A 23,325-nucleotide genomic window follows, 5' to 3' on the forward strand; every position below is an offset into this window, starting at 1 on the left:
AGGTAAAATAGGACCACGTGTGGAACTTTATAAAGAATCTCTGCATCTTTGTGAACTGGATTCCTTTTCAGAGCGCTATCAATTTTTGGTAACAAATGAGAAAACAAATATCTTCAGTAGCAACCCTACTTGGCTCAATATCGATTCAGTTTGCATTTAGTTTTTCCTGGGTTTTGGCTTTTCAGAAACTAATGCTTTTAGTTAAAAAATGAAATTTCTCTTAGTGGGCTATAAGGGTGTGAGATAAATATTAGGAACTGTAATTTTATGTCAAATTGGCCCAGAATCTAGGATAAAGGGACAAACTTTACAGAAAGCAGGCCTTGCTAATCTACCAGCATTGAACACAAGGGCCACAACAAAGACCACATTCATTTACTGTGTCCTAGAGAACAATTACTCCAAAAGTGTCATGGCTCAGAGTGGCACTGATGGCTCTTTGGAAACATCTATGGACTCATTACATTGATGGCTAATCCATTTTCCTTCCATGTGTGGCATGTTTAATCAGCTCTGAGAGAGACCGAACTCTGCAGGTGGAACTAGAAGGGGCCCAGGTGATACGGAGTCGGCTAGAAGAAGTTCTTGGAAGAAGCCTGGAGCGCTTAAGCAGGCTGGAGACCCTGGCCGCCATTGGAGGTGGGGAACTGGAAAGTGTGCGAGTTCGTCACGAGCATGCCTTCTGAGCACTGGCGGGTCAGACTGCAGCCCGGGATGGAGACCCTTGTTTGCACTAACCAGAGAGCCTTGTCTGACTTTGGCAGAATTAAACAGTGACTTACTAATGATAGAACTGGTACAAGTAGCATCAACTACAAAGTGAAACTCACTTTAGTCTACCTGTATTTCACTGTACATAGCTGTCTATAAGTTGAATCGTGGAGGTTACAAAGTATATTTGCACACTATAAATCATTCCATTTTAGTTTTCCCACCTGTTTTCATTCTTTTCCCCAGCCCTTCCTTCTTTGCCCTCATCCCTTCTACAGGCCAATAAAGTTTATTCCTCCCCCACTTTCACAATCCATTTCATATGTTCCATATCATGTCATAAATGCATGCGTGTGTATTATTTTTGCCATTCAATCAACTCCTGCTCTTTGAGTGAGAGCAATTTTTTAATCAAAAGTTTCAAGATAAGAGAGAGATAAGAGATTGAGAGTCTATAAGAATGACTTTGCAAAAGTGGTATAATCCTCATCAGAAGGTAACCAAAGCCAAGTCTTGCAATAGTAGACTGAAAGTATTTGGAAGGCCAAGTTAAAGAGCAGAGGCAAAGACTGTTAAAGTGTTTATAGTAAACCTTTACCTCTAATATTGTTTCAGAGTTGATTATTGAATGACAGCGAAATTAGATTAGGTGCGGATTAGATTCCATTAAAATTTTTTTCTTTAAACTAAGGGTGTAGTATTTAGTCAGAACACAACTTTAAGAAAGCTCCCAGGTCTTCCAGAGTCAGAATTCTCTGTATAAAAAGATAATTTCAAATGTAATGTCCCCCTTTAAATTCAGTATTTCACCAAATAACTCATTATGACTAGAAGAAAATATTTCTTGTATTTTTTTCATTTGGTAATGGCACTAGATGGAGTCCTGTATTTTTTACTTTTTAGTGCTTTTGCATTTCTCCATATTACAATAAGTAATAGGCTTCTGGCTTTGATGTGTTTGAATAGTTTAGAAAGAAATGTTGCAGATCTTTCTAGGTTTTGGTCATTGTCTCAATGCTTTCTTATTTCAACATGACATGTAAGGAAAGGGGACCTTGAGATTATACTTCTGGTATCTTAAATGTCAAGAGTACAAAAAGTAACCAAGGTTACTTTGTAGCCTTGCTAACCCATGAGGTTTGTTATTTCTGCTGGAATTAATTTCCTAGATTAGAAGCTGAGGTTTCAGTTTTTAAACATGGAATTTGGTGAATATGGATTGAGGCTCCTTAGCCCCAGAAATGTGACCGAGTACCCTTTCTAAACGAGGGTGGAGCACAATGGTTTTTCTTTTTTCCCTCCATTTTTCACATGACACTTTTATTTCTTTCACATTCATGTGTTGGCATGGCTTGCTTACCTTATAAATCCTGTCCAAGTTTCTGTAACCTTAGCCACTCCTGTAACAGAGCACCTGTCACTCTAAAATGGACAGGGAAGAAAATATTCTACTGGAGAAACACCATGGAATTCTCTGATTAAGTATTGATAGTTTGTAAAAGATTGGTAGCCATAAGCTTTCCTCTTAATGGAGAGCTTTTCAGTTTAATAGGCTTTGGGTGGTGCAGGGGTCATTTAAGAAAGAAGATTGGAAGTATAAGCAGAATCATCCATTTTTTCTTAGTCTTCCAATGTTTAGTGACCCTTTCCTGCACACAGCTCTGTAACATTGTAGAAGTAAAGAGGAGGGTAATCGAGCTGTAGAAATATCACCCCACCAAAGACTAGCCTGTCATATGATTACAAGGCATTTAAGAAATGCCTTTCCTTATTTTTACTAATAGACCAATGACACTTTCTAAGTTTCCTGTTAAGATTCAACCATGGGTGATATTTGGGTTCTAATGGCTCATAGTGATTACAGTAATTTATGTAAACTACTACTTCTGTTTCTGTCATTCTCCGATGAGAATAGGAATTTCCCTTGTTATCTTGAACAGTTGCTAAGTGTTAGAAATATTAAGGTAGTGGGGTGAATAATGAGAAACTCAACTTCCTACTGAACAGTGGACAAAATACATAGATTGGGGGAGAAAGTAAGTGAATTCTAGTCCTGATTTGGATCTTGAAAAGATAGAGTAACTTGTGCTATAGCTACTTACCTTTGATATTGGTCCTTGGGAAACATTTTAGAAAATTAGGTGATTTAGTGGCACAAGAGAAATTAAAAGTTTGGTCTTGATAAAGTAGATGTGACTAAAATCTGGTACTGACTTTCTGGTCTGTATAGCTGGAATGAGGCTTGCAAACAGTGCTAACTGGAGAGAGCTTGCTGGTCTAACAATTTTGTGTGGTAATTTGGCATCTTATTAGAGAACATGATTCTAATGAATTTTGTTCTGTATTCCACAGATAGATGATGCTTTGGCCACATTATTCATATAATCATATTTACCATGCTATAATATGATTCCATTCTCTCTTCAGGGGCACAGACATTTTCTCTTACTGAATTATTCTGCTTTTGCCAGGAATTTTTCAACCTTACAATAATTTTAGATAAAGCATTGTGTGCTTATAGAACCTTGTGCTTGAATAAAAAGCGTGAAAGAAAATGAAATGAAATTCTCACTCAGGCTATGCTTAATTGCAAGCATAGAACTTAAATTGAGAAAAATGCATATTGATGGATTTGGTCTTTCTCACATTTCCTTTTTGGTTGTAATGGTTGTAAGAGGTCAGGGTAGTTGAAGTCTATAGTTTTTAGAGCTAGAGAGTTGAAAAGGACCTCCAAGAAGATTTATTTAATGAGTGAAATGGAGTCCTTTTGACAGATATTTCCCCCTAAACTCTTTTGTATTACAGGTTTAAACTATATCATTGAAGTCTGGTGATTGTTAGTGCCTAGTATAAATCGACATTTTTCTGGTGTTCTCTTTTTAGCTATTTAGCCAAGTTATAACTTTTTCTGAAAAGGCCTGATGGGACTATTTTAACATTGTCAACCTTTTACTTTGATGGGGTGTACTTCTATCCTTATCCCCCCTGACCCAACCCTCTCCCACACCCACCTCTCTTCATTCAGTTGTGGATGGTAGCAATATTTTTGGTTCCTCCACTTCCTCCTTCATGTTTTTAAAAGATTTGTCTTTGTCATTATGTATAGTGAGAGATCTGTTAAAGATCAAGGAAATCTTGACCTGGATAGGATATTAGATCCAGGCCACGAGTTTCCTTAGGAGGTTCTTTTGTTTATTCTACTTGCACAGTTTATACATAAATGGCAGATATATATAAAAGACCTATCACTTTTGTGCTTACTTATGCTTCTAATTCAGTATCTGGTTGAGAGGTTTGGTTCATAGCTTCAAAACAGTTCAAGAAAATTGATTTCAGTTCTCTCTGCTTCAGTCTTCTAGTTGGATCTAGAGTCTTCTGATTAGGGAAAGAAGGAATAGATCAGATTACACCCAAAATTGCTCCTTTCATTGAGGAATAAAGGTTGACTGACCTACCTGAAGTCACTTCCCTTTGGACTGTAAGCCCTAGAGGAAACTATAATTTAATACCTTTGCTTTCCTTGAGCTACTATTGGAAAACTCTAGTTCCTGTTGTTAGGATAGAGTTACTGATCTCTGGTTTCTTGGTCTTTTTATTTGAAAACGTCACAGACTCTTCATGTCCCTGAAAAACTCAAGTTGCCTCTTCAACTAGGGTCTCAGTAGTAATTCTAGAGGCCTGCAGGCAGTGTGCAGGGATATATGACAAACTTCCTAGGGAGTCGGGAAGGAATACAGTGACCCACATACTTTAAAGTCCATTTTCCATCCTGCCTCATAGAAATGGCACTAGAGGTGGGATAAATGAAGTTAGCTTTTTTTTTCAGATACTAACATCCTCTGAGATAGAATCATATAGAGTATTTTCTCATTTCTCTTTGGGGTAGAGCTCAGAGGGCTTTTCTTCTCCCTTTGGTAGTATAGAACCATTTGTACTGTAGAAAGAACAGCTGGGAATACGGAGCTGCATATAAGCCAACCCAATTAAAAAACAGAAGGAATGAGTCAGTGGGATAGTACATCAGAGTGATTTCTGTGGGGTAATAGTTTCTGCATCTTAATGCTTTTTGGACTATGGATTTAAGCCACTCTCCCACTAGACTTTTGGAGCAATAACTTTTTTACGCCTTTTTAATTATGGTTGAAAGACTACCATGTTGCTTTTAAGTAGTTTGAGTGTTGACGAAGGTAAGTTCTCAACTTCTTTCTGTGTAATCACTGAGCCAGGATGAATTTCCCAAAGAAATTTCCCAAATAAAGCAAATTTATAATTTGCCTCCAACAAAGGATGAGAAGTGGAAGGGACACATAAAACTGTAGAGCAATACTAATACTATTAGTATTGCTATTGACAATACTAATTTTATCAGATTTCAAATAAGAATAATTAAACTTATAAAGTGACATACTAATTCTTTTTGCATTACTTTCCCTTTTTGTTGTTTAAAGTCAAATTCCAGAAATAAAAATCTTTATCATACTGTTTTCTTCTTGCTGAAGCTGGAAGGATAAAATAGAAAGTTCATCAACATCAGAAAATGTTTGATCTAAAGTAATATGAAGAGTAGGGTTGTTAATTAAGTACATGAACCAAATGGACTTCCTTGTTCCCTTTGAGAACTCATGATTGTCTAGGAAATGCATATAGGTTTGTTTTTGGTATATTACATGAGTATACAGTGCTTCCTTTTGCAATTATCAAAATCACTGCTCTGAAATACCAACCTGTCTCTCAATCTGTGAACTTTAGAGCCATGTGTATATACAAATATGTTTTATAAACCATGAATTTCTGTCTTGTTTCCATGAAGTACTATCAGTTTCATAATAAAAGCAGGTTTACTTTTACCACTTAAAGTTTTGGTCTTAGGGCTGTTGAGAAAAATTAGAGTGATTCATAACAATTTAAATGAAGAAGGAAAGTGACATGTTAAATAATCCAGTAACGTGGTGCTAGATTATTTCTAGGACTATTTCCCCACCAAAACAAGCTGTAAATTTTCATTTCTTCATGGCACTGTGTTGTGTTAAATTGTGTTAACATTTGTGCTGAAATGGAGCGTGTACTTTTTTATATATAAGTGTTAGAATTTCAGCTACTTTAGTTGAGACACAGAAAATTGTCACTGATCCAATAAAATTATCAAAGGCCAAACAGTAACTATTTGGTTTCATTCTTAAAAGATTTATGAGAAAAGTAGAGAAAGCCCATATCTTTTTCTTTCCCTTATAGGAGAATCAGTCTATTGATTATTGTAATAAAATTCCAAGTCAAATAAGGCTCAAGAAATTTAACTAAAGAAAGGCTGAGGAAGAAACCTGAATTTTTCTACTCTCAAGGAAGTGAGACTAAAGAAACAGCATTATACTTCCCCCAGAAATGTGAAATGGACTACTTTACCTTAAAAAAACACTTCTTGCTCTCCTTGCTGAAGGAAAGTAGTAGAAAGTGGGATGAAAATTCGAGGAGTCCATTGTTTTGGTGGGTGGTGCTGTCCCTGTGTATATTCCTGGAAAGGCCTGTTTCTTGTGTTCTTTGAGGAAAAAAGAGATCATAAGCAGGAAGAATTCCTTGACATTACAGACTTTTAAGTCACTGAAAACAGTTGCCTTCTGAATTGTAAGCTTGTAAGCTGGAAGGGTACCTAAGAGATGTTACAATTTAAAGACAAAGATATACCATGAAGGGGCTTGACTGCAGACAACAGATTTCTAGCTACTTCAGTTCCAATATCAAAATCTGTCTAGTTAAAGAATTTTATTTCTTGGCAGAAGCTTATGGAAGATTATATGAAATCTTAACATTTTCTTATGGTCCAGAAGGGAATGGATGCAGGTAATACTGCAGTTTGATAGGAGACCTTTTTTTCTTTGATCCTCTCATGTAGCATCATAATATTTAAGTCATCAATAGTTGGTTCATGACGTGAACAGGTGAGAGTTCTTGTAATGAGCACATGGCAGAGTGCCTAGGAGTGAAAGTGAGGTGAGCCCAGAGGACATAAGAGCCTGGCACTGAGGGAAAAACAGCCGGGCACTTGTCACTGCAAACTTGTTCGTGCTGTAAAGTTTAGCTCTTTGAATCCCCTTTCAAAATAGTCAAATAGGACTCCTATGTTCTGAGTAACTTTATGGGAAAATATTACTCCTTTTCTGTTGGTTGTGTATAAATGGCTTAAAAAGGAAACAATAATGATGGTAGAGTAGAATTTGGAGAATATGGTCTTGTTGCAGCCCAGTTGGGACTCATTACTGAAGAATTAAAATAACACTTCATGACTTTCCCTCAAGGCTTATTTGTGCATGATGGAGTTTTAAGGCAGTTATTATTTAATGATGATGAATCCTATTTGTAAAACCTATTCAAAAGAGTTCATCTTAATCTACTGATAGATCTGTGTTTTTTCAACTGTCCTGCAAAGTAGGGAGAACATAAGAGTGTTACTTCAAACCTCCTGTTGGGGAAACATATTCAGCAGTGAAAAAGTACAGATAGACTCGATTAAGATCATCCAGTAAAAACATTAGGTATAGAATTTTCTTCTGCTGAGTACTTTTAGGTTCTACGGTCTTTTTCTACCCTCAACTTTTCAGCCCATAGACCAGTTTACCAACAATAACTTAAAACAATAATAATAATGCAATACACTGAGTACACAGTATATGCCAACCACTATTCTAAGCCCTTCAAAAGCACCAAACCCTTGAAAGTTGACAGGTGTATGGAGTGGATATTACTATTAACCCTAATTAATAAGTGATGGAACTGAGTTACAGAAAGGTGGTGATTTGTCTAAAGTCACGTATCTAATGATGGGAGCAAAAATCTAACCTAGACAATCTGGCTCCAGAGTCCATGTTCTCAATAATTATGCCATCCTCAATTTAGAAAGCACAGAAGTATGAATTTTTGCCTCGATGAAAAAAAAGACCTTATTTTTGCATACCACTTAAATTTTTGCCCAAGGATTTTATAGTATTATAGAAGTTTATTTCTATACACTTTATAGAGTCAGGTAGTTGGTAGAAGATAATTTTCTAAATCTAAGAAACAGAAGTTTTGGTACCACCTCCATTATGTGTGGTTCAGAACCTAGAAACTTGGAAGAACCACAACTTGAGAAACTACCATCGAAGCCTCAAATAAAAGGTTTTAATAAAATTTCCAGTCTAACATGTAAAACTTAATCCTGGAGATAAAACCTGGAGAAGCAAGTTAAATTTGAATGAACAGATTCTTAGCTTTCAGAAATTCTAAAGGTGGCAGACCATTTTATTTATTTATCAAACATAAGCACTCACTTCATCAATATATAGTACCTTTAAATTAGAAATTTAAAGTACTATTCCAACTTAGTTCTGAAGACAGTGTTTTGTTGCTTTGTGAAAGCATAGAAAAGCTTATCCTCCACAAAAGAGAAGTCCTTTATTGTCATTTTAAAAAAACCAGAAATGGTAAAAACAGAAAGAGGAATGGCTAATATAAACTTATAGATAGGACCTTGTGTGGGATAACTTATTCCAATGTTTTCTATAAACTTTTTTTTTTAACTTTACCCCTCAAACAAGCACACACAAAAAAGGCTTTAGCATTCTACTTCAAATTGGTAAAGGGCTGAGCAACTCTTAAAGCTGCCCTGAAGGAAGTATGGCAGACTAAGCTAGATGAAAAAATGAATGAGGAAAACAAAACCCCTAGTAGTAGAATGTCAGGATGAAATGGGCATTTTTGCTGTGTCTCCACTTAACTCCTGATGAAGTCAAAATCATGGTATCCTGCCCCAGAGTGAATTAAAGAGGGAACATTATGTAGAAATGGAGATGTGGCATCAGGAAGGTTGACAAAGGTAAGTGGAGGGTAGAAAGGGTTAGACAAAAGCCTTCAAGGCCAGTGACAATCACTCTTTCTAATCCCCACTTACCTTACTTCTGGAACCTAGTACAGGAATCATCATGGGATGTGGGCCCAGAGTGGTATGGGGGTGAGGATCCTGACCTCATAGAGCTGAACCTTCTTCAACCACAGGATCATTCTCTAGTCCAACACTCAGAAGGGGAACAGTGTGAAAAGTGTGTTTTCTTAATCTATCACTGAGTGGGACAATTCATTTTCTTTGCGGGGAAAGAAAAACATTCTGATCTCTATTGCTGTACAGGGAAAGATTTTCCAAAATGAGCATAATATGATAGGGATGTCCTCAAGTGAATTAGCATCCTGGGTTCAGTGAGTTTCCAAAGCAGCCACAGCTTAGGAATTGTGTTCATTCACCTCTACACAACTAGTGTTCTGAATAAGATGGTTCTAGGGCTGGTTTGAAAAAGTAAGTATTGGAAATCCCTACTGTACACAGCCTGCCAAGGATCTCTAAAGATGCTGAATGGTAAAGGTGCCTCCTTGTGAGTAGGGCTTTATTGAATAGGGTACTGCCTTAGTCCAAAGTTAACACAACATTCACAGTAAAGACCAGGGAATAAGTCAAAAGATTAAGCTGTTAGGAGCTTAATGAGATTGGCCTGGGCCATTATGAATCCCTGGTATAAACTTGCAGATGCCAAGAGATGGAACATAAGTGTGAACTGGCCCTGTTCACCTTACCTGTTGAGGGTAGTGAATGCTCATTATTCATGCAGAGCCTTTCATTCACAGATGTCTGAGCTCAGGAGCAGGTTCTTTACTCTTGGAGGAAGAGACAAAGATCTGATTTGTCACCAGAGGGAACAGTGAGTTGCCTCTGCCTGAAAGCCCAGAGACTTGCCATCTTTGGCACAGCTCTTACCTAGAACTAGCTACGTAACCTAGGTCAAGCCACCTAATCTCTTTGAGGCCCAGGTTTCCCAGCAGTCATAAGAGGAGTTTTAACAGGTTGGTTGCTGAGGCCAGGGTCAGAACTAGATCTCAAAGTTCTCTAACTTGGGCAGGTTCTGTAAGACCCGGGGAGTGTCACGGTAGATTTTCTTTGGTTTCCAAATGAATTAACCACTATAAATTCCTACACTTTCAGAAGAAATCAGTAATGTGGGCCACTGGTCTCAATCTAAAATTTGATGAATGGTCTTATTTTAACATATGTGGAGAAGAAGAAATGCCCTAGATTTGTGCTGTCTGTTATGGTAGCCACCAGCCATGTGTGGCTATTTGAATTAAATTTAAATTAAAAAATCAGTTCCTCAATCATGCTAGCCACATTTCAAGTGCTCAGTAGCCACATGTGACTAGTGCCTACTGAATTCAACAGCAGAGACATAAAATCACAGAAACTTCTATTGGTCAGCACTGCCCTAGACCTTTACCTGGACCATGAACTGCAACTACTTGTCCCTTAGTGCAGGGCATAGATGTTTGCACCCCAGGGTGACTGTGTTCATCTTTGGGGAATGGAAGAATGGATTAAATTCCATTTGGACAAAGCAGTGCAGGAAACCCTTCAGGCACAGGATGTTGGCATTGGACAAGAGTTTGAGGGAGGTGGAAGGAGGGGAGGTTAGAGGAAGGGGTTAGGAAACAGCTGAACTGTTCTCTGCCACAGGGCTGGACTAGACCTGAGCTTCTGTAGGACACAGGACACTTAGAGGAGGGTTCCTCAGCAAGATTATCACCCCACTCATGACTGATCCCAGCAATGGAAAAGTGTGAGAGGAGCCTGGTTGCCCTAATCCCAAGGAAATCAGGGACCCTCTCAGCACTCGATAGCGGGAAAAAGTTGTCACGTTGGGCCCATGTCACAATAGGGAAAGTTATTACATAGACAGTCAGTGGCTGGAGGGGAATAATTCTGGCTTTCTGGAAATGAGTGAGGGGGTAACTATCTAACAGTCTGCTTCTTAGGTACAGGTCTGTGCAGTCAAGCCAGCTTATGTTTTGAGGTTTAAGCTTGAGTGTTAGCAAGAAAGTATCAGTGATATGGTGAAAAAGGTTTTCTACAGAGTTGGTACCTTAGTGCTGCTTTCCCTGCTGGCTAGGGGGCCATCCACGTGGGGAAGGGAAGAAATCAGAGGCAGATGGCAAAAAGAGTGTAATTTTAGCTGCTGTCTGGAAAGCACGTGTGAAGGGAGTCACCTTTGTCTTCTGGACCTACTTCTAGGTGCAGCTGCAGGGGACGACACAGAGGATGCGAGCACGGAGTTCACCGACAGTATTGAGGAGGAGGCTGCACACAATAGCCACCAGCAAGTAAGTCCAAGTCAGGTGCTGGGGCCCCAGGGTGCAGAGCTCATAGCCCTTTGGGGACTGGTGGTCTCCTGCAGCCCTTGTGGGCCTGGAGTGAGAAGCTTTCTTTTTAGATAAACCACTTCCCAGTCTTCTTCCTGCCCTCCCAGCCACCTTGCCAACTCCTATCCTCACTCCATTTTTCTTTCCAATCCACCCTTTTTACTCCTTGTATCTTGTGTTCCTGCTCCCTGCCCCCTCCTACCCTCCTTTGCTCCTATGTACCGTCTATAGCTATAGCTTCAGAAGAATTTTTACTTACAACAAGACCTGAACACTTACACTCTTGGGCTTTTGTAACTGAAACACATCACAGAAGACAGGGAGTCATCGAAGGGCTACTTGGGGAGGTGGCAGGCCTAGGACCTGCTTCAGGAGAGTGTTTTCTGAGGAACTCCAAGAGGATCGGAATACTTCCAAAGCAGGGATCATTCTCAGTGAAGTCTCACTATATAAAAGAGAACCTTGTTGGACAACCTGACAATCTACCCAGGTTGTGACACGTCAATGACCAGCAGATGACACTTCAAGAGCAAGCCCCTGTCAAACCTCAGAACTTGGTACCGAAGGCTAAAACATTGTTCCCACCAACCATCAGTGAAGGTGTAATCAGCATTTTCTCAAGCTCAAGAGCAGAATGTCCTAGACCTCAGAGATTAAGTCACCAACAGTGATCCCATAGCACCCACTGGAACTCCTATGTGTCTTCACCTTGCCCAGTGACATTTAGCAATCACATGTCCTGGATGGACCAGGCCTGCGACTCTCTGAGTTTTTAAGGGGAAATTGGATCATTGGTATCTGTCCTTCTGCAGAAGCAGCTGGGCTTTTCCAGTGCTAGTCTCCTTGGAGCTATTAGGGAAACTATAGGGGACATGAGGCTTTCTGGGTCTGCCTCTTCATCTCCTGCATAAGAAAAAGAGGAGATGTCTAATAAACCAACAGAAAGACCCAAGTGAGCAGTCCCCAAATCTCACAGGATTTGGCACAGTCTTTGACTCTTAAGGACACAAGCAGTTGTCTGGAATACCTCACATCCTCAGCACAGTTTCTTTACCTTCTACCAAGATTCCCTTTTTGCTGCTCTAGACACACCTGACCCTAACTTCTCCCTTGAGTTCCTGCATGAGCTCCACTTCTCTTTTTGCTTGGACAGCTTCTTCTGAGTCCTGCTAACCGGTACTTGTAACTTTAATTATGTACACCACTGCCCCTCTGGACAGATCCCTTACCTCTCACTCCCTGATTTCACTGAGGATCTTGGGTGAGAGAGAGGGATCTGCAGGATGAGAAAATATCCACTCTAACACCGAGCTAGATTGTGATGTCAGCAGATCACTGATGGTTATTGCTACTCTGGGTCAGGGTTAACTTCAGAACAAGTGAACAGGAGACACAGATATGGAGAGGACCAGATTCTGACTGATGTGGTCCAAACTATCCCTGATAACACGAGTTCTTCACTCTGCTTCTCAGTTATAGGCAAACTGGTTTGTAAAGTCACTTCTTCCTCAACCTTCTTTTCTATAGCTGAGCGTGGAGAAAATGATCAGACAACATTTTGAGGTCAGTCCAAGCCTGGAATAAACCTTTACATTGGGGCATTTGTACTTCCCTTGCAATGTCTTCCCTATCACCTGGCATAGGAGATACTTAATAAGTTAGACAAGTATTTACCTGTTGGATGAAAAATATCTTGGGTAAGCACTGTTTTTCTCTGTATCCCCTTTCCTTGAAAATCAGTCTTCAGTTTTGGGGAAAGAGGTGTGTGAAATCATTGTAAACTTACTTCAACTTTTCTGAAGTTTGTTGGTGTGACTCTCCTGCTACCAATTAAATAAAGCTTTTTTTGTCATAACTGTTTTGTGTCCAGATTCTCAAAAATGTGTTTGCTTGTTTCCCGGGAACTGGTCCCTTAAGATTGAGCTCTGAGCTTCTCCTATTTGTGTCCTTGGGAGGTAGACCTTATTCTCAACACCAAGCTCCCTTCCCACCTCAAGCATAGGCACACTTCTCCTAACAAACACATCCAACTTTGTGTGCCTTTTAAGGCAAGGACCACCTTTTGGCCAAAGCAAATTGGTTCATCTTTATTTTTGGACTCACCCTCCTCAGGAAGTGCCAGGCCTGGCTGGCCATGATGGTACTTGTCCTCAGATACCTCTCACACAATTCCATTCCCAGTCAAATGTAAGATCTGTAACAAATACCTAGGAAGTTCCTGTGAAAGAAACTAGAGTAATCAATCATTGCCTTTCTTCGTTCGAATTTTTGCAATGGAGAAAAGTTAATCAACAATCAAAATCGCAAAGGAGAGTCAGTGATGAACTTGAAAAAAAGATAATTTTTAATACCCTAATGCTGTCTGAGAAATGAACTACACTGTGGGAGGTATGAAGGAATAGGCCTAAAACAAAACCACTCTATTCAAATAAGAGACCAGATCTGCACATTGATCTCCATGGGGCAAATGAAAAACCAGCGCACAAAAAAAGTTGAATTATACCATGGAAGCAAAAGAATAGATGAATTAGGAAATGTGAAAAACAACCACAGCAACAACTACCTATAAGAGATGTAATTAACAATAGAACTAAAGGATTCATACTACCACCACATACACTGGAAGCCCTGGGGTTTTACTTCAGGAAAAACAATAGAAATACTAGCTTTCCATAGATGTTAAAGAAAAAAAATAAAAAGGTTAGATCCTGAGTCACTTTTCATGCATTTACATTTAAATTTTACAGACAAGGCAGCTAAAGTAAACTCCCTTGGACATGGATATATGAAAAGGCAAATTAGCCTGGGAACAAATCAGACCTCTGTTTTCTCATTTAAAAGTAAGAAATTGGACCAGATGAACCTTAAGGTCCCTTCTGGTATTAACATTCCATGGGTCTTATTTTTTCTTTTTAAAGAAAGTAGGTATATTTAAATCAATAGATGATAACATACATCTAGAAGGCACTTTAAAAAGAGATGGTATCATTAAAGTTAGACATTTTTAAGCAGAAGGAACCCTTAAGGTTTAGAAAAGAATAAGTGTGTCCATATTCAAAGCTGATGACATTGTTTAGTTATTTGCAAAGAGTTTATTTAGAAAGGTAATGTCATAATTTAAACGAAGGGTGAGGTCATAAACTTTCAAAAGTGGTTTTATCCAGTCCCCCTTCCTTTATTTTGACCCAAGTGCTTCGTGGCACATGTGGGGATGGCCACCAGTCCAACTAAGCCTGGCAGTAGAACCATAGAAACACATTCCCAGGAGCCTCTCAAATCTCAGGCTTACAACCCCAGGTGGGATTGGATGCCTAGGAAATGAGCACCTGTGTGAGGCACCTCTTCTTTGACGTGGGTGCGTATCTCGCACATCTCTTTACAACCTCAACTGCTATGCTACTAAATGCTTTTACACATATGTGCCATATGAATCAACCCCACGACATACCTGAAACCTAGATTTTATCATGCTGTTACGAGGTCCAAAGCAACAGTCAATGGCTTTGTGCCAAGCCAAGCAGCTGTTAATCACTGATCCATTTAAGCTCCTCTGAGCCCTGTTCTGTCCAATATATCAATATTTCTGACCTAAATGAAGCAATAAAGCGCATAATTAATTCTACAAATCATCCCTAATCAAGTGGCCGCTACATGATTTATGGAGATGCACATAAATATTTTGATGACTTTGATGATTGTGAAATGATTCTGTATAGCCGGAATGAATTTGTGACAGGTACAAGTCACTATATTTATAGAGATAAAAGAAAACAATATGACCCAGAAATAGCTGTGGGGAGAGTTGGAAAATTGGGAGGTCAAAATTGACCTGAAGTTAAGTAAAACCCAAAAATGCTGCCACTGAAAGGAAAAATAAGCCAATATGACATTGGGATATAAGATTAATATTCGACAGACAGGCAAGAAATTCACATACTAAAATGATTAGTCATACACTAAGTAGATTATCATACTCATGTTTTGGTTTCTAAACTTTTAAAAGCATGGGAAAAGCTGGAGAGGAGCCCAAGACGAACAATAAAAAAGTTTAAAAGTTAAAAAAGTAATTTTTAAAAATTATTTATTTATTTTTATTTTGTTTATTTTTGGCTGCATTGGGTCTTTGCTGCTGTGCGTGGGTTTCTCATTGCGGTGGCTTCTCTTGTTGCAGAGTGTGGGCTCTAGGTGTGCGGGCTTCAGTAATTGTGGCACACGGGCTCAGTAGTTGCGACTCACAGGCTCTAGAGCGCAGGCTCAGTAGTTGTGGCACACGGGCTTAGTTGCTCCGTGGCATGTGGGATCTTCCCAAACCAGGGCTTGAACCCGTGTCCCCTGCGTTGGCAGGCAGATTCTTAACCACTGTGCCACCAGGGATGCCCTAAAATATTATCTGAGGAAAAACTATACAATCTGCTTTAGTTGAACATTAAGGAGTAACTTCAAGAGTATCCTCAAAAAACAAAGGTGATGGGAAATTGCTTCTGCTTGTTTTCTTCTCACGTGCTTAGATTTGTAGAGAGAGTTTGGCTGGCAACATCAGCATAGGGTGATAACCAACAAGGGAAATTGGTTGCTAGGCAGGTGGCCTCACTTTAACTTCTCAGCAATTGTAGAATGTGATTCGCCTGTTGCCAATGAAATTAAGGTTGCTTTGTCTTAACTGTAGCTCCGCCTATACCCTAATTCTCTGACTATGACTCCTGATTGCTGAGTGCCCAGATCCTTCCTCGTAATCATCCTTTTTGGAGTCTGAGTTACAGCCTCAGGCTTTGAGCTTTGGTATCTTAGCCATGATCTTTGCAGTCAAGGACTCAAGTGTTGAGCTGATGAAGTTTGCTGACTGTGAGAAGACTCCCGGAGAACTCTGTCCCCTCAGAAAGAGAAGAATCACAGCATCCACACTCTCCAGTCCTGTTTAAACCTCATTTGTTTGCTTTTGTTTTAAATTTGTTGTGTGCTTGTGTTTTTTTCCTCACCCACCTCTGCCCGTGGCAACAATTCTCCCTGCTTGTGTGGTATGTCCTCTCACCCAAACCAGTCTCCAGGGCCCTTATGGCTGAGGAGTCCTAGAGGGGGAGTTCCTTTTAGGTCTGCCTGTTTTGGTCCCCTAGAAGGCTGCCTTTGTGATCTGATATTCCTTGTAGATCCTCTTCAATGCACTAACTTCTTTAAACCATGATTTTCTTTCAGCTCATCAAGGTAGCTTTGGAGAAAAGCCTGGCAGCTGCGGAGACCCAGAACGTATCTCTTGCCCCTCCGTCCACAACAGGAGGGGACAGTAACAGGGGTCTTCAGGAGGAAATGCTCCACCTGAGGGCTGAGATTCACCAGCTCTTAGAGGAGAAGAGGAAAGCTGAGGGGGAACTGAAGGAGCTAAAGGCTCAAATCGAGGAAGCAGGATTCTCCTCTGTGGCCCACATCAGGTAGGATGTGCACCAGAGAAGGGGAGCCTGCTGATGGAGAGGCTACCATAGCCAAGGGACTCACCTTGCTGCTGCCAAGGCATTTGTGCTGCCATGGGGCTTCTTGATCCACATCCCATGCTCCATGCATTAATTGTTCTATAAATTCTTAGAAAAGTTAATAATATTGGATAATGGGGATTATCAATAATTACCATTCAAACTATTCAAATAAATCTGGTCTTAATTCAGTATAATAATGTCCATTATTAGCTATACATATATGACTGCCATGAGTGGAAATCTAGTTGTATGACTCGCATTGCTCTTTTGAATTGACTGTGACATGTAAGGAATCTTCTGCTACCCAAGATGCTTCACTGCTATGTGCAGAACCAGAATAGTCCACGAGGAGGAGGATTTATACAGAGGCCCTTCCACCTCCACTCAGCTCTCTCTCAGCAGCACAAATCCTTAAATCACAGAATAGCAATTTTAATAATCTCTGCTGTTTTATTTATTTGCAAAAGTGGTAAGGAGCTTATTCACTGGCTAGATTGACCACTCTGTCTTTAATGGCTTTTTTTCAAAAGATGCTTGGGGAACATGCTGATAACATAGGGCTAATCCATTTATTCATTCATCCCTGAGGGTCATAATCATATGGCCTGCTGTTTAGAACACAGCTGTGCAGATGTACAACTTCTAATTCATGCCCTATTGTTTCCCTGCCTATTATGTGCCACTTAAATGTCCCTGAATCATAGAATAATATTAGTACAGAAGAGGACCTTGGCATCCAGCATAATGTCTTATTTCATAGTCGAGGAAACTCTGGCCTAAAAAGTTCTGGTAACTTGCTCAAGGTTGCATAATAGTCCCTGGCTAGACCCCTGGCTCCCAATTATTAAATTATAAACCTTTTCTTCTATACTGTATACTTTGTCAAACAATTTTTGAAATACTCTTGTGATCATCCTTAATGTTGGTTCTTTTACTCTGAATTATCATGATATTTCTTTTCTTCAATTCTACTTAAGTTAAAGCTTAAGTTTGACTTAAACTTTGTTATATGTAAACTTTGTTGTGCTATCATGGGTGAGAACAATGCATCTCTTTTGATCCTACAGTTGAATATACAGTCCAACCAAATGTAGTACCTTCATGAATTATTTTCCTTTTTCCTCAGAGTTACTAACCTAAAACTGATTGAACTCTTCATCCAACCTGAAGAACCACTGATACTGTAGAAGATAGAATCTATGTAATTCGTAGTCCCTCTTGTGAGATTTTGTTGAACATTGCTGTTGTTAGTTTGTATTGTGAACACAGCAAATATAAAGTTATGACATAATATTAAATATTCTTTATACCACACATGTGCCCCTTTCTTTCCCTTTTACACATCAGTTTTGGTAAAATACCTGTCCCACTTTTCTCCATTGAAACTCTCATAGACGATCTCTCTGACTCCTGTGTCCTAAAGCGTTTTCATCCTTGATTCATGCTAGACAAGCTCTGCTCTATTCCAAAACTTCAGGATCTGAGAAACCCAGTCTAGGGGCATAGCCAACTGCTGATCCTTCAGGCTATGAATTATTACTTCCTTTGCCTCTTCTGGTCAGCAGTTCTCAATTTAACGTGCTTAAGAATCACCTGTGGAACTTAAGTAAAATGTCGATTTGTAGGCCTTAGCTCTAAAGGTTTTTAGACAAGCACCTCCTAGGATTCTGCTGTTAGTATTCCTCAGGTCTGCAGCTAGTATGAGCAGGATTAAATGACTTCTCTGTTGCAGACACCGAACCAGCCATGCCACTTATGTAATTTCATGTAAGCATCCAATAACTCCACTAGGTCAGTGTTAGAGGTTAAGTGAACTGCCTTTTTAAGTAAATTGCCTTTTTAAAGCTGTATTTTTTATTGCTTCCACCCAGTCCTAGTGAAATATTTGGTGGGAGGAAAGGCTGCGTCTAGAATGTCTTGGTGAAAATAGTTATTTAGTCCATTTTATTTCCTCAACAAATATGAATATTTTATGCGCAGCTGGCACTGTGGAGGTTCTGGAGATACAGGGTGAACAGGACATGCAGAATCCCTGTGTTCATGAAGATGATCTCCTATCACAGGAGCCAGACGTAAAGCAAATAATTAACATAAGTACATTTGATTATAGTTGTGATTAGTGTTGTTTATTTCTTCTATGTTCTTAGGTCCAAATTTCTCATCCAGTAGTTGAAAAGTGACTGATGATAATTAATAGAACTGTAGAATCCATAATAATAAATTTGTCCCAATGTCCTTTTTATTTTTTTCTTAACAGTGTAGTTACCCTTGTTTTTTCTGGAGGCCACTGAAAATTAGAACATGAGGCTGCAAACATGAGTAAACACAATTAGACTGGGTGTCTTGAGTCCTAGATTTTTAGTGATGATGCTGCCACCAAGTAGCTAGGGGAGTGCGGGTAATCTCTTGCTCTTTCTGAGTCTTGGTTTCCTCGTGTATAAAATAAGGGAGTTGTTGTAGGTCTCTGAGGTCACTTCATGCTCTGGGTTGTCTCTGAGTCTCTGATGGCCTGAGGTGTGGGTAAATGGGGCTATTAGGAACTGAGGCCAAGACCAGACCTGGCCCCTGATTATGTATGTTTCCTGTAGGAACACCATGCTGAGCCTTTGCCTTGAGAATGCAGAGCTGAAAGAGCAGATGGGAGAAGCAATGTCTGATGGATGGGAGATTGAGGAAGACAAGGAGAAGAGCGAGGTGATGGTGGAGACTGTGGTTGCCACAGGGGGTCTGAATGAGAATAGCCTTCAGGCTGAATTCAGAAAGCTCCAGGGAAAACTGAAGAATGCCCACAATATCATCAACCTCCTCAAAGAACAGCTGGTGCTGAGCACCAGGGAAGGGAATAGTAAACTTAATCCTGAGCTCCTTGGGCACCTGGCCAGGGAGATCGACAGAATGAACACAGAGCTGATTTGCTCTTCTGGAAAGCACCAATGCCAAGAGGAGGAGGGTGTGACCGTGAGGCCTTGCCCCAGACCACAGAGCCTTGACCTTGGGACTGCCTTCACAACGGATACCCACCAAGTAAGTGTGGGATTAGATGGAATGAAAGACCCTTGGAGAAGGGTTGGAAATGTCAGTTTCTACCTTAAACAGTTCTGCCCTGTGGGTCAGGAGGTACCAAGGGAAGGGCACCTTTGCATCACAAGTAGTGGTGATAATATTCCTCACACATCAACCTTTAGAAAGGTTTTTTACAACATTATCTTATAAATATTACATGAATAATTAATTTTCCATAAATATTTGAGTGCCTAATTTTCCAGATAAGAGACTAGACATTGGAAGCAGGCAATAAGGCTTTGTCTCTGTCCTTCAGATATTCAGTATGGTGGGAAAAGATGGCACAAAACCAGATCATTTCAATAGGATGCAATATAGGGATACATGGGGTTTTAAGGCAGCCAGACAAGTGGTGTGTAATGACATCTCTTCCTTATCACTGCCATTTTCGTCACAGCTCATCACAGGTGTCTGTCCCTGAGCCTCAGAAGGAGTTATCAGGATCCTCTAAGGGGAGGCAGCTGAGCTGAGGATTAAGTAAAATGGAGACTACAGAGGATTCTTTTTTTTTTTAATTGGGGTATAGTTGTTTTACAATGTTGTGTTAGTTTCTACTGTACAGCAAAATGAAGTAGAGTTCCCTGTGCTATACAGCAGGTTCTCATTAGCTATCTATTTTATACATATTAGTGTATATATGTCAATCCCAGTCTCCCAGTTCATCCCACCGCCCTCCCCCTTTCCCCCATTGGTGTCCATATGTTTGTTCCCTACATCTATGTCTCTATTTCTGCCTTGCAGACCAGTTCATCTGTACCATTTTTATAGATTCCACATATATGTGTTAATATATGATATTTATTTTTCTGACTTACTTCATTCTGTATGACAGTCTCTAGGTCCATCCACATCTCTACAAATGACCCAATTTCATTCCTTTTTATGTCTGAGTAACATTCCATTGTATACATGTGCCACATCTTCTTTATCCATTCATCTGTTGATGGACACTTAGGTTGCTTCCATGACCTGGCTATTGTAAATAGAGCTGCAATGAACATTGTGGTACATGACTCTTTTTGAATTATGGTTTTCTCTGGGTATATGCCCTGTAGTGGGATTGCCGGGTCATATGGTAGTTCTATTTTTAGTTTTTTAAGGAACCTCCATAGTGGCTGTATCAATTTACATTCCCACCAGCAGTGCAAGAGAGTTCCCTTTTCTCCACACCCTCTCCAGCATTTATTGTTTGTAGATTTTCTGATGATGCCCATTCTAACGGGTATGAGGTGATACCTCATTGTACTTTTGATTTGCATTTCTCTAATAATTAGTGATGTTGAGCATCTTTTCATGGGCCTCTTGGCCATCTGTATGTCTTCTTTGAAGAAATGTCTATTTAGGTCTTCTGCCCATTTTTGGATTGGGTTGTTAGTTTTTTGATATTGAGCTGCATGAGCTGTGTATATATTTGGAGATTAATCCTTTGTCCACTGATTCGTTTGCAAATATTTTCTCCCATTCAGAGGGTTGTCTTTTCGTCTTGTTTATGGTTTCCTTTGCTGTGCAAAAGCTTTTAGGTTTCATTAGGTCCCATTTGTTGATTTTTTTTTATTTCCATTACTCTAGGAGGTGGGTCAAAAAAGATATTGCTGTGATGTATGTCAAAGAGTGTTCTTCCTATGTTTTCCTCTAAGAGTTTCATAGTGTCTGGCCTTACATTTAGGTCTTTAATCCATTCTGAGTTTATTTTTGTGTATGGTGTTAGGGAGTGTTCTACTTTCTGCAGAGGATTCTGAGAGGACAACTGGGCAGGAATGCAGGGAGGGATGAGTGGAGGTTTCCACCCCTTCTCTCTTCAATCATTGAACAAACATTTACTGAGAGAGCTCCTCCTTGTAGATTCAATTGGCACCATGCTATGTGTTGTAGATACAGAGATGAATAAAACATTACCCCAGCTCTCCAGGAGCTCATTCCAGAAAGCAAGTAACTGCCAAATGGGATGAGGAGTGCTGTGACAGACACATGAATAAAGTCCACAGGGTTCGCAAGGGGTAGCAGCCATCACTGCCTGGGGGATGAGCTCAGACTGCCCTGATCCTGTGTTGGCTCTTTTCACAGCTGGTCAACCAGCCCCAGGCCCGTAACTCTGGACCTCAGTCAGAATTTAGCCTCCCAGGATCCACCAAGCAGCTGCGCTCCCAGTTGGCACAGTGCAGACAACGCTATCAAGATCTCCAGGAGAAGCTTCTGATATCAGAAGCCACTGTCTTTGCCCAGACCAACCAGCTGGAGAAATACAGAGTCATGTTTAGTAAGTCTTAAGTTCACTTCACCAAAGAGTCTGTCTTCTCCCTGAGAAGCTACATGCTTTGCAGACTTCACTTTTCTTTCCCAACCTCATAACAAATTTAATCCTGACCACGACCCTAGGATTGTGGAAGTGGATACTTAACTTCAATTTGCAGATGGCAGAGAAGAGTAAATGAATAAATCAAGTTTGCAGTGACAGTATAGGGAGGAAATGGACTAACACCTAGATTTGCTGATTTCTGGTACAGTCAACAAACTGCCTTACCTCTCTCAATGTATGCTAATTGCTTCTCTTCTGCTCCTCTTTGCACCACATCAGATTCTTAAAAATATACCATCATTGTTGGTCTAGGATCAGCGCTTTCTAATAGAACTACTTCTGTGGTGACAGAAATGTTCTATACCTACGTCATATGTGGTTATGGAGAACATGAAATGTAGCTAATTCAACTTGGGAATTTTAAGCTTAATTTTAATCAGTTTAACATAAAATAGTCACATGTGGCTAGTAGCTACCTTACGGAACAGTACAGATCTAGATGTCTTTGAAACTCTGAATTAGTTCAGCTCCATTCAAACATTTACTGAGCCCCTGAGAACAAAGCATTTACTAGTTTCCCTGGGGCTTCTAGAGATGACTTAAAGATGTCTGGTCCCAGCGAAGCCCCGTTATCTGTAGATGGGATCATCAATGGCAAACAGGCTCATCGTGGCGGAGGGAAGTCCTGCTGTCTGGAGCAGGTGGTCTCTTCTCCCACCTAAGTCCAAAGAAGCATCTATCCCACTGTGGATCTAACCTCCCTGCACCCTAAGGGCCAGGGTATGTGCCACTGAGGGTGAGGGTGTATGTGGGAAATTCAGGTACTCTGTAACACCCCCTGTCTCTTCCTAAGCAGGTGAATCCTTGGTGAAGCAGGACAGCAAGCAGGTGCAGGTGGACCTCCAGGACCTGGGCTATGAGACTTGTGGCCGAAGCGAGAATGAGGCTGAACGGGAGGAGAGCACCAGTCCCGGTAAGAGCACAAGTATGGGGTTCACCTTCCCTCCCTAGAGGCAGCCTTCACCTTTGGGTGCTGTTGGCGAGTCCCACATGCAACGAGCAGTAGAGATGAGGGGGTATGGCAGACTGAAGATGACACAAGACCAGAGAGGGACAGGAAGTTTGGAGGAGAACTCTTGCCCAGAATGAGGCTGAGTGTGAGTTTGAATTTCTACAATTAGTTTTCAGCATACTGCTGTTAATTAAAAAAATGTTCTATCCAACTGTTTATTGTAGAAAAAATACTAAGGTCTATTTATTAATGAGAAGACCAGATGAGCTTTGGGGGAATAGGCAACCCGTAAGTTTTAAAGAAATATTCTTCTATTATAAAAGTACTGTGACTATAGGGACATCCATCAAATTGAAATCAAGGAGAAAAACACTTGAGTAAAATAGAAGGTGACCACACCTGACTTGCAGGGCTCTTGGGAGGGTAAGAAATGCTGCATTTGAATGTTAGTACAGTGCCAGCACTGAATAAAGTACTGCTTCAACTTTTGCTCTAGTAATTATTGTCCTCAAGACCTTGAAGGGAGTGGCCTCAGCAGCACACCCAGCTTTAATCAGGAAGATGTCTTT

At 40.2% G+C, this 23,325-nt stretch overlaps 1 protein-coding gene across 17 annotated transcripts in view; it reads left to right on the top strand.

Moving 5' to 3' along the window:
• The window catches only part of PDE4DIP (phosphodiesterase 4D interacting protein), a gene marked incomplete at both ends in the record, with an annotated part of 218,443 nt that overhangs the window by 155,375 nt on the left and 39,743 nt on the right, over window positions 1–23,325 (top strand). For 8 of the 17 annotated variants that reach the window (XM_079696963.1, XM_079696965.1, XM_079696977.1 and 5 more), the window contains 6 exons: window positions 512–639; window positions 10,793–10,881; window positions 16,111–16,343; window positions 18,974–19,409; window positions 21,513–21,705; window positions 22,598–22,717. In XM_079696963.1, the coding sequence (XP_079553089.1) occupies window positions 512–639; window positions 10,793–10,881; window positions 16,111–16,343; window positions 18,974–19,409; window positions 21,513–21,705; window positions 22,598–22,717 (1,199 nt within the window). Of the gene's footprint in view, window positions 1–511; window positions 640–10,792; window positions 10,882–16,110; window positions 16,344–18,973; window positions 19,416–21,512; window positions 21,706–22,597; window positions 22,718–23,325 lie in introns of all 17 variants that reach the window. The other 9 variants (XM_079696978.1, XM_079696971.1, XM_079696975.1 and 6 more) reach the window with 3 other exon arrangements.

Source organism: Hyperoodon ampullatus (genome assembly GCF_949752795.1).
Source record: "Hyperoodon ampullatus genome assembly, chromosome: 2".
NCBI classification, from domain to species: Eukaryota; Metazoa; Chordata; class Mammalia; order Artiodactyla; family Ziphiidae; genus Hyperoodon; species Hyperoodon ampullatus.